General features: G+C 31.9%; 1 protein-coding gene across 4 annotated transcripts; it reads right to left on the reverse strand.

The window, feature by feature from the left end:
* Positions 1-4,174: 4,174 nt before the first annotated feature.
* Positions 4,175-7,588, reverse strand: LOC113703141 (probable LRR receptor-like serine/threonine-protein kinase At2g16250). 4 transcript variants are annotated; one of them, XM_072061975.1, is made up of 5 exons: positions 6,800-7,587; positions 6,465-6,575; positions 4,894-4,916; positions 4,713-4,781; positions 4,175-4,586 (listed from the first exon to the last, which is right to left on the reverse strand). In XM_072061975.1, the coding sequence occupies exons 1-5, from the start codon at positions 7,390-7,392 to the stop codon at positions 4,411-4,413; spliced, it is 972 nt and encodes a 323-aa protein (XP_071918076.1). In that variant the 5' UTR covers positions 7,393-7,587; the 3' UTR covers positions 4,175-4,410. The 4 variants fall into 4 exon arrangements, with proteins under 4 accessions (XP_071918076.1, XP_071918078.1, XP_071918077.1 ...); XM_072061977.1 differs by having other exon boundaries at positions 4,175-4,632; positions 6,800-7,586; XM_072061976.1 differs by having other exon boundaries at positions 4,175-4,569; positions 6,800-7,585.
* Between the last annotated feature and the right edge of the window lie 4,334 nt (positions 7,589-11,922).

Genomic DNA, 11,922 nt, shown 5'->3' on the forward strand with positions numbered 1-11,922 from the left:
CTTCTTGACTTTTCAGGGAGAAAAAGAAGAGATAATTGGAAATAGAAGTGTTTCAAATGAAATAAGGATAAGGGGAAGGTGATGGGTTAAAGAAGAGTTGATGAGGAGAATTTGATATGGTTTGAGCTTTGAGGGATGTTGAAAACACATCATCAAATTGGTCTTTTATAAACCCCTCTGGCGGTGCACAAAAAAAAAAAAAAAAAAGATTCCGTTCCATTTTGTGGAGTAATGCAAATTGTGGTTAGATTGGCTGAACTCCTTACTAGACAATTGGCTTCCAGTGCAAGTCAGAATAGTACTTTCAAACCATTATAAACTATCTGTCCAGTCTCCACTATTACATTTTTGCAAAGATTTCTTTTCTTCGTGTTTTGGGTTTCAAATCTCTCTCTTCTTTTCTTTTTCAGAATTTTGTGTCAATATGGTGGAAGATAGTTTGGAGAGATGCTTATTTACCTCTATTTCTTGGCCCTCTAAGTGAAAGTCAAGATTTATGGGTCAATGCTTCATGGGTTTATGTTGTTTTTTATTTGGGAGGAAATTAGAGCTTAGGATTAGGAAGAATATGAAACTCAATATAAAGTGGCGTCTAAGGCTTCAGTGTTTCTGTGTAATATAGCAAGCGATTGGAATTATGAGCAAGATTCTTTCATTTCAGTCTCCATTCAGAATTTTGTCCCCATTAAAAAAAAAAGATAAGAAGTTGTGGATTGTTTCTATTTGCTGTTTTTAAGTTGGCTATTCAGTTATTTGTGGGGTGTAATACTTGTGACGGTTTATGTAAACAGAGGTGCATGATTATAATAGAGATGTTTAAAGTGCTATATTTTGTTAATACAACATTTTTCCACCAATATCTTAAAATAGAGATGTTTTAAAAAAATATTTGCCCAACTAGTGCTGGTTTGGGAAGTTTGTTTGGAATGCATAATTTCTGAAGGGACGTTCATGCATGTTCTCTTATAGAAAAAAAAAATCCTATTACTCATGCAAGAACAACACCAATTGAAAAAACAAGAACCGAATACGTAAAATATTGGGACCAGATGCTAGGCAATAATTTGCCATCTGAACTAATTGACACCAAAAACAAAGGACCAGTTTGGCTAATTTTGAATACTTTAGGAATTACATTTGTTTTGACTAAAAATCTAAAATATAGGGACTAGTTTTAGTATGCCTATTTTTCAATGGTGAGGGGCCTTTAGGGTCAAGTTTTATTAGGTAAAGTGAAGCAAATATTTGTAGGAAACAACTACGGGATCCTTTTTGGGTACAAGGTTTGTAGCAAATAGCTTAGTCTATAGAGTAGTTGTGTGGATAAAATGCAGTGTCGTCGTGCTCGAAGGAATGATACTTATCACAAACAGAAGTTTGGGACAAAGAGGTATAATCAGATTGGAGGTTGGAGAATACAAATGATATTTTGCTATTGCTCATTGTTTTTTTAGTTACTTGCATGAGGCCACTAGCACAACAGCCTTGTTCTCGCTTGTTTTAGATTTTGGAAAATCTGATTATAAAAAGTGAGTATAAAGAATAATTACAATTAGTAAAAACTACTCTTTAATTGATTATAAAATTTTACCTTTTTTAATTATTAAAAAAATTTATAATCTGAATATAAAAATAAATGAGGACATTACGAATTGATCATTCAAAATTAGAATCCGTAATCAATACAATAATCAACTGAGAACAAGCCCATAATCACTTCTACCGTCTATTGCCATTCTCCATAACTTATAAAAAGATTCAGCTTCTAGAGACTACTAGGCGAAACCAGCCAAAGATGGGTTCATTTCTTTGGAACCTATGGGAAATTCCGAAGTTTCAATAGCTAATGCCAATTGCTAACCAAAAATCATCCTAACAGACCCAATACACACCATAGTATCATATTCATATTTGTATAACACATTAGTAGGTTAACACTATATGTATTCATTTAGTATATAGCAGTAAACGTTATAGTATATTACTATAATATTATTGCAAATAAATTAGAAGTGCAGTTGGTTATTAAGAATTAGAAATTTAATTTTAGAATCTATTTGCAAATTGTGTTAGAAATTATTAGGGATTGGATACACATCATTTTTCTATTTTATCAAAAGGCAATATTCTATCTGGAATAGTTTTGTTGGTTTTACATTGTGTTCCAAGTTTGATGCTCCTAAATAGGATATACTAACGAACTTAGGGTGTAAAATGTCCCATATTAAAGTTGAGGGTGTCAAGTGCAAATCATTGGAAAGTCCAAGGAAGCAAACTGGAAATTAACCTTAGAAAGGTTTCTTTTGTTTTTTAAAATTTGTTGCCTTTGTTTATTATTGTTATTAACGTGTCACTATTTTTAAGGCTATCTTTAGTGCCAGCGTTATTTTTTTGTATATACTATATACAATAGAATGTAAATTTCTTTTTTTCTTGGGGGGTTACTAGGGAGAGATTACAGTCTCAAGGAAGAAAAGTATTCTGATTCAAGCCCATGACACCTAGAAGTGTAAGTAAAAAGCCCAAATGCATCACAAGCCGGATGATAGCACACGGGTTCAATTATCTTCAAGATTTGGCTCACGTTTGGGTAGATCCAATTTTTAAAATTAAGCTTTGTTTGGATTGACCTATTTTTTCAAAAACTAGTTTTTCGAATACAATGCTACAGTAATATACAAATAAAAATAATTTAAAAAACATTTTATCCATACAATATATCAAAAACAACTGGCAAATATACATTAAAAAAATTTAAAAATAAATTCCACAATATTTTACACCCACCCCCACCCACTACCACCACCACCCCTTCCCTTCCTCCTCCCCCTCCCTCTTCGTCCTCCCTCTCCTCCGTCTCCCCCCTCCTCTCTTCCCCTTCCCTCTTTCTCTTCCCTTTCCCTTCCTTCCCACTTTCCAACCCTCCCTTCCCTTTCCTCCCACAATCTGGTCGCAGCTAGATCGAGAGGGGGAGGGGAGAGTTGGGGGATGGGGTAGGAAGGGGAGGGGAGGAGGAGAAGGAGGAGGAAGAGTAAGGAGAGGAGAAAAGAAGAGAGAGGGGGTGGTGGCCGTGGTGGTTGTGGGTAGTAGTATTAATTTTTAAAAAGCATTTTAAAAATATTTTAATTTTAAAAGGTACCCCAAAATATATTCCAAAAACACCTCCAAAAAATCATAAAAAACATTTACAGTAAAAGTTTTTCATATACAATATTATAATAAAATATTTCAAAAACATTCTAAAAAACAGCCAATGCAAATGGAGCCAATAGTTTATATTGTGCCAAATTTTGGCCAACTCTATGTTTTGTTACATCCTGTCCCTTCTGCCCCAAAGCTTGCAGCTACAATGTCTATTCTATCCAGAATATGTAGATAGAATTTAAATTTCAAAAAAATAAAACTAAACTAGATTTTGCTACACCGCATACCCATTACAAATTCATAAATGAGATTGTGGGTAGATTTATATAGGGAACTTTAGAAAGAATATATAAAGTGACAATATTTGCTTACACCATAAACCATCTTCCTTTGTATATAGTATAGATTAAAGATTTTAGAAAATTCTTTTCAAAATCAAACTGTATATTTTGTGCATCTTTTTTTTTAATGTGTCTGCCTTCTTAAAAGTCACTTACACAAATAATATCTTTACCTCTAATTCCTAATATTTCAAATATTTTGTAATTATTCAATATATTCAATTAGAAAACTCAATGCATAATTTTGGGAGTATTCGATACATTCAACTCCAAAAGAAAGTGCATGTTAGATGAGCAAATTATTTTCTGATCATTATATATAGATAGTATTGTTGATAAGATTTTAAGGAGTGCATAATCACTATATATATAGATTTAAGTTGTTGATGATGGCCAACAGTTCAAAAGGCCGCTGGTTAATCCAACAGCCCAAATCTGGCTCTACGGCCTACAGCCCAAAGATACCAGATGGAATTCAACATGGCAATGGAAGGTTAATCCAACACAGTTACCAGCTTAGTACATATGATTCAAGGCATAAATGTTAATTTTTTGCAACCCCCCTCCATTGCTGTATCAAAGTGTACTTTATGAATGGCTTTATTATAAATGATCTATAAGTTCTTTTTATTCCTATCATACCAGGCATGCAAACAATCAAAGCAACAACCGAACTTTGAACAATCCCGATCAAAATTGGCTGATTATATAATAGGAAACCAGCCATATTAATTCATGTGGCCAAGGGTATGTAGGCACTCTAGATTGGTAGACATGAAAAAAAAAAAAAAGCACAAGATCTTACAATTATCCATTGAAAGAACAAGTATTTTCAGGCATGCCCAGAAAAAAAAACGAGGTTTCAATTTTAGAATCGAGATTAATGCTAACCAACGATCTCATGATCACCTGGTTAATATTCCTACTAACTAAACTGGATCAATCCGATTCTTTTTCCTTTCCACTTGCCATTTACAACGATTGAAGGATTGTGTAAAGCCTCGAGTACATGTGACATTTGTGGCCGCCTAGAAGGCTTGGGATCCAGGCATGCCTTGGCAACAAAAGCTACAGCCCAGATTTCCTTCAAAAGAACCTCACCTATGGTTAAAGACCCATCTACGATGTTTAGAATAAGTTTCTTATCCTGTGAAATAACGTTGGACAAGGTGTTTGGCATGCTATCCTTTGTTATATGATAATTTGGAAGGCTATATTTCATCCTACCTGTGACCAGCTCAAGCAAGACCATTCCAAAGCAATAAACATCATAGGCACACGTTGCATCAGATGTACCTGGCCATTCAAGACATGCTTTAGACAAACATATTTTGAAAGTCTTACAGTTATATATTAAAAGGGACTGCTCAAAATAACTTGATATAAGCTACATGTAGATTCCGCGTACCAGAAATACTTCTCTCAAAACCCCTGTTCAAAATGAAGAGAGAATGTCACAAAACTTAGCTAAGCTACAGTATTAGTATAGGAGACATACACTATAGTACCGATTTGGATGCTGCTGAAAATCAATCAGCAGTTTAGCACTCGTTACATAAAAAAGTTCACCGTTCATGTTGATTTTTGCCCTTTTGGACAATGAATCCTCAAATATCATTATAAGTTTATGGTAGATGTGTCAAAATGAGTTACTTGAACGGGTTTGAGTTGGTTAAAATGGGTAATGAGTATAAGCGAGTCAATCCATTTATACCCATTTAATTATATGGGTATAAATGGGTAAGTCAAAAATTGAATTGGGTAACCCAATTACCCATTTATAACAAATTTATTTTAATTTTTTGTAAACTCATTTAAATTCATTTTTGTAAACTAAATTATCAATTTACATCACATTTTGCACCCATCATTAATTTTAAATATTTACTAATAATACTCATTAAGCCTAATTACCAATTTTTTTTTCCATCCGTACTCTATGTCGTAAAATTACATATTATTTAATAATTGAACAATAGAATATAAAAATTGAACTAAGTACTATGAAAGTTAACATAAAAACTTAATTAAAAAATCTTGAAACCCTAGCATTTTTTTGTGTGTAAATTTAAAATTTTATTTTGGAAAGGTAAGAAAAGAGGCTAAAATTTGTCATAAATTGGTAATGCTAAAAAATGAGCAAGTTAACAAACTAAGAGAAAATAAAATGATAAGATAAAACTAACAAATAATAATAATAATAATAATGAAAAAAAAGTAGTTAACATTATAATAAAATGAAAAATCTAAAAAAAAAAAAGTGGGGGAAGGGAGGAGGTTTGATGGGTTACAATTCTAAATGGGTTAATTGGGTTTGATAAATTACCCACATTTATTCAATGGGTATTATTGGGTAAACCCATTTATACCCATATGTAAAAACTTAAGATACCCATGTCCATCTATTCATTGGCGGGTATGGGTAAATTTAATTAAATGGGTTTGTTTGTCACCTATAAGTTTATGGCAATGCCAAAAAAGGGAGTTCTTTTCTGCACTTAAGAATTTGCCTTAAACTAGAAATTAGAAATTCGGAAAGCAGCAAACTGGTAGCTTTGAATAATTTCGAATTTTCAGAAATATATTTTCAAATTTTTTTGCCTTAAACAAGAATTCTCCATTTTTCGATTTGGTATCCGTTAGCACATCTAGAACTCACATAATTTACCATGTGTACATATATTAACAATTATTACCCTTCCTTATATTTATATACATTTCCTATTTAATTTTATCTACTGCCCCTTGTATTTGCTTATTTTTCCTAATTAATCTTGCATTCCAAAAATATGACACTTGAAATAAAGATCGAAAAAAAATATACTTCATTTTTAAAAAATTATTTCCTTAGTACTTTCTTGAAAATGGAACATGCGTGGAAAAATATATTAATCAATGTCTAAGAAGAATCTTTTTAAAAAAATCCTAAAAGGAAAGCACACCAAAATTAGCCAAATGCATACTTGGTCAAACACGTACCTGGAAAACCTACTCCCATTCGTCTCTTTCGCTTGAGTACAGACCTCATGGAGTCTCCCCAGCCGCACTTCAAAATCATCATCAAGAAGTATGCTACTAGCATCGATGTTTCTTCCCCCCCAAAAAAAAAAAAAAAAAAAACCAAAAGAGAAGTATGTCAAGTGAAGACCACAATCTATTCAAACCTTCCAAACTAAAAATAAAAAAATATCATATGTAAGATTAACCTTCCTACACAAGTCGTAAAGAGATTTTTTTTAATATTATACATGCAATAAATAAATAAATAGATTAATGAACAAAAATAAATCTAACCAAATTCGAATATGGGCTACCTATGAACAAGTGGTGGATCACATTTATGGTGTAAATAGCACAGACCCTCTGCAATTCCTCTTGCTATCTTCAATCTCGTTTCCCACTTCAACCAATCTAAATTCTTACCGCGGTAAAATGGAACAACATTCCTGAACCAAAAGCTGTGCAAGTCCATATGAGGCATGTATTTGTAAACAAGAAACTTGTGATTGTCATTCTCCAAGCAGTGCCCCAAAAGAGGGACAAATCTAGGATGAGAAACCTTGTTGTAAAATTCCAGTTCTTGCATGAAGGAAATTCTATTGATCAACGACAAGTCAACTTTCTTCACTACTACCCGAATTCCAGCATCTAAAGCACCCCAAAACAGATCCCCTGTGCGGGCATACATGATCAAGTTGGAGCTGCTGAAGTTATCGGTGGCTTGGAGAATTTCATCGTATGTAAATGAACTCCTGGCCAGCGATGATGGCGATGGTGATAGAGATGGTGATGGTATTGATGATGCTGAAGAAAGATCGCTGGGAGTTCTTTGAGCAATGAGCCGGAGCTCCTCCCTGAGCAGTGTAGCTCCGACTAGCCTTTCCCAGTTGTCGTAAATTCTGGACATCTTGATTGATTAATCTAATAGATTTTGTTTGGTGGAAAGATTGATTAAACTAGTGGTATTTGCATTTTGATTGGTTGGTAAAACTTCAGTCTGGCTATGAAAGTTGATTCGTGACGTACTCCACTTCTTTTGTACAAGCTGGTTGAAAATCACGAAATTGATTTCGGTATGAGTAGGAAAAAAAATCTGAGGCAGGGTTTTGAAACCAATACTGTGCCTCAAACCGGAAAATTTGATTGGGTAACAGTCACTGGTTCAACCGTTATAGACCTGTGATTTTACAAGTGTGTCATAAATAATTTTTATGATTTAAAAAATAATTATATGATTTTGGAATAATCCAACTTTCGTTGAAAGAATTGAGTAATCTTAATATTTAATTGCACTAGTGAATTTATTATTTTTCTATAGAACAGATTGTTTCATTCAATAAATATGCACTAATGGCATAAAATATATCAAACAAACATGATACATTTACATATAGATCTGAAATCAATAAATATAACAGATCTAAGAAATCAATATGAATAAAGATAATATTGATGTTCTTATATATCTTTCAACCAGATGAATCATTATAACCCAATACATCTATACATGTCTTCTTATAGTCAAATCTAATTAAAACTAGTACAAGTTAAAAAAAAAAAAATGCTATCACGAGATAAAACCTTGGAGAGAACAAAACTCTCACTAGAACAATATAGAAAAAAAGAAACTTTCATTAGGAGATTTTAGGAGAGAAGAATCTCTCATTAGAAAACCCTAAGAGTGAATTTATCATTAATAAAAACACACGAGTATTTCAAATTCATAGGTCAAAGTTTGAGAGTAATTGACTATAATCTAAAGTCAAAAAATTGTGAATGTCAATATATTAGCAACATTTTATTAAAAACATAGGATATTCATTAAAATTAATACTGATTTTTAGGTTTTTATCTTTGGTAACTTGACTATGAGTATCAATTATGTAAAGGAATTTGGAGGAAGGTTTAAAATGAAGAAAAGGAAAAGGAAAGAACTAAAAAAGGAAAGCTAAAATGAACAAAAAAAAGAAGATAAAGTTAACATGACGAAGAAATAATATTTCGCTTGCATCATATAATATTTCCCAATTTCAAATATTTCAAATAATATTTCACTTGCATCATAAACACATTTTTCAACTCACCTTTTTATATTCCCAATTACCTTTTTATCTCACATACAGCACATCACAAAAGGTGCTACAGTAATTATTCTAAATAATATTTCAAATAATACTCTATCCAAACAAACCCTTATGTGAATCTTGATGATAAAAGAAACGGGAGTATTTTGCTGCACAAGAATAAAATATCAAGTGTTAATTTGTGTGTGTGTGTGTGTGTGTCTTTCTCTCTCTCTTTTTTTGGTTGACAATGATAATTAACTAACTAACTTTTATTCCTACTCTATGGGAGGAGGAGAAAGTTTGCAGAATGAATTATTAGACCAAACAAGTGCACTATTTTATTTTTTTAAGAATAAGAAGCGGGGTTTGAATCACCCAATCTAGCTAAGTTTGGGAGTTTAGGATAGAAAAAAGAGAAGAAGGGAAAACTTAAGTTATGAGAGAAGAGAAGAGATTGTTATGTTGTTTGGGAGTTTTGAGAATTAGTGAAATAATTTTGGATATGAAAGTCATTAAATATTTGTTCAAGACATTTTTAAGGACAAAATAGGTATTTTAAAAAACTTTCATAAACTTCCTCCAACTTTCTCTCCAATTTGAGAGGAAAAATTTTGCCTACTATTTATTCTCTTAAATCCTTCCATTTCCCTTCTTTTCTTTCCTACTAAAAATTAACAGACGAAAGAAAAGTTAACTTTCTCTTCTTTCCCTTTCTTTTCTGTCCAAATCCTCCACTCCCAAACGAAGCCTAATGCACGGAAGAGATCTAAGGGACTCTGACCAAGACCCAGTGATTAATTTGTCGGTCAAAATTGGTGTGCTGGAGCAAGGGACAACCAGACAAGTGCAATTGTGACTCAGACGGTTCTTCAAAAAAATCATTTCGGTTGAATGGTTCATTGGTTCACTAGTCTATTTGGTTCCTTGGGCATTTTAATCCTTTCCATGGGCTGGCCACCGGAGACTTGCCCTTCACCACGGTGGAAGGATTTTCACAAAGCCTTGAGTATGTATGACATTTCTGGCTGCTTGGAAGGCTTGGGATGGAGACAGGCATTGCCCACAAAAGCTACCGCCCATACTTCCGCCAATGTATCCTCATCCATGAATAGACCTGTTTAGAGTGAGCTTCTCATCAAGTGAACCAAGACATGTATTTGCCATGCTACATTCTAGCGTACAAGTCTGTCCTGATAGCTATTTTTTTTTGGAGTTTTTATAAAAATAATAAATTATAATGATTTAATATATGTGAGATAAAAATATAATTAAAAAATATATTTACGGAAGACATAACATATTTTTTTGTGAAAAAATGGCAATCCAAATAAGGTGAATTTTCAACTATAGTAGTCTACTGTAACGCTCATTTGGAGCAACATGTTTCAGCTTAAACCGTATCAACTCCTGCTAATCCCCTGGTGCCGACTTTCTGTGCTACTTTACAAAATCGCACAATCTTTATAAGATTCAAACATCAACCCTTTTTTCCACTGATCTTCTCGCTCAAAATTTTAATGCCTGTTTGAATTAGCTGTTTTTTGGGGTGTTTTTGAAAAATTTTGCTATAACAGAGTTTTTAGAGTATATTTTGGGATATTTTTTGAAAATATTTTGAGATATTTAAGAGTAGAAGAGTTTCTAAAATATATTTTGAGATATTTTTTAAAATTTTTAAAAAATTTAAACTAATTTTTAGATTACCTTTTAAATTACTTTTTACAAATTTTTATTGTATTTGAAAAACTAGTTTTTGCAAAACACTCTACATTTCAATTTCGGAAAGAGTCTTAATAAACTAGCCTTACAACAAAAATTAGTCAACTGCATTACTGTACAAGTAAACTAAGATTGAATGAATAATATAAATTGAAAAAAAAACTGCTATGAGCATCAAATAAGCCGACCAATCACATGTCCAACTTCGAGATTGCTGTCATTAATTTTTAATTAACAAAAATACATAGAAAAACGTACATGAGAGTTTCCAATAGATATCGATAATTTAATGCATAAAAAATTGAAGATTTATTAGTCAAATCTTAATTAATTTTTTTATAATCATATAGACGTGTAATAATCTCTTCAATCTGAAATGTTGAATTGGGAAAAATTACGAGTATTACTCTTATTTGACAGAAAAGGGGAAAAAAAGGGGCCAGACTCCACGTCATTAAAATGAAAATTTATCAAACTATTGAATTGGAGATTCTATGAATATCGTGCAAAAAAATAGGAGACGATGGAAGGAAGCAGAAATGAAAAAGGAAATTACTATAAAAAATTAACTAGATAATAATTGCAATATATACCCTTAAACTATCAATAATTGGTGATTTGTATTTTAAACTATTGTTGTAATTAAGTATGTTATGCAGCCAAATTGTAGCAAATTGCTTAGGTGAGTTGAAAACCAATGAAAATATTTTTAGCTTTTGTTCTTGGAGATACTTTATTGGTCCAAAATAAGCATGAGTATTATGATAAATAGATGCAAATCATGGTTACTAAAATGGGATTAATTTTTATACACGACCAGTGTAATTTTTTTTTTTTTTTTTTTTACACAAGCAGATTTAGATGAACGTCACATCATTTTCATTCAAATTTTAAATTTACTTTTTGTCCATGTATCATATACTTATTCCTGTTAGTGTAAAAAATCTTTACATTGACGGTGCATATAATATTAATCCTTCTAAAATCTTTTTAACAAAAATAAAACGTTATTGGTTTTCAATTGAGTTGAATAATGTGTCGCACCATACTGTGGCATACAGTATTGAAGTGCTCAAATTAACAATAAGCTGCATGAAATGTAAATCAGTGGCAGTTCAAAATGCACATTGCAATTAACCCAATAAAACTACATTCTCAACCCCTTTTTAGTTTAATGTTATGGCCACTTCAAGCATATTGGGTCTGGAATTGAGATCTAGCTGAAAATTACTACATAACGTTATGAACAAGAATTCATTGTAAATGTCAATTGGTATTGCTTGATAACGTATATAGATATCTTTTATAGTCATCATTTGACTTCTATTTAGTAATACTACAATTCCAAGAATAGCTACTAATATCTTACTATCATTCAAGCATAATTCTAATGGTGTGTATGAGGAAAAGTTGGATAAATAATTATGAAGAGTAAGAATGTGTAATTTTTACCATATCCCAGTTTTGAACTTAAGAATTTTCTTATAAACAATTGATGTGTTAATTCCAAATTCCAGTTTCGCTCAATCAAATTTTCATTACTTCGTTACAAAATGGCTACTCTAAGAGTCAATTTATCAGTTTTCTATAATTAAAACAAATCAAAATTATTTTTACATTAGTATATGAACATTTGGACTAATCCCAAATGC

This window comes from Coffea arabica, chromosome 8e, assembly GCF_036785885.1.
Source record: "Coffea arabica cultivar ET-39 chromosome 8e, Coffea Arabica ET-39 HiFi, whole genome shotgun sequence".
NCBI classification, from domain to species: Eukaryota; Viridiplantae; Streptophyta; class Magnoliopsida; order Gentianales; family Rubiaceae; genus Coffea; species Coffea arabica.

Bases quoted from the DNA above. Each gene is read 5' to 3' on its own strand.
- LOC113703141 (XM_072061974.1), bottom strand. From the start codon at position 7,392: ATGTCCAGAATTTACGACAACTGGGAAAGGCTAGTCGGAGCTACACTG. The intron at 6,576-6,799 runs GTAGCCCATATT...TTGGGGGGGAAG, and splicing joins GATCCACCACTTGTTCATAG to AAACATCGATGCTAGTAGCA. The intron at 4,917-6,464 runs GTACGTGTTTGA...CATTTTGAACAG, and splicing joins AATGGGAGTAGGTTTTCCAG to GGGTTTTGAGAGAAGTATTT.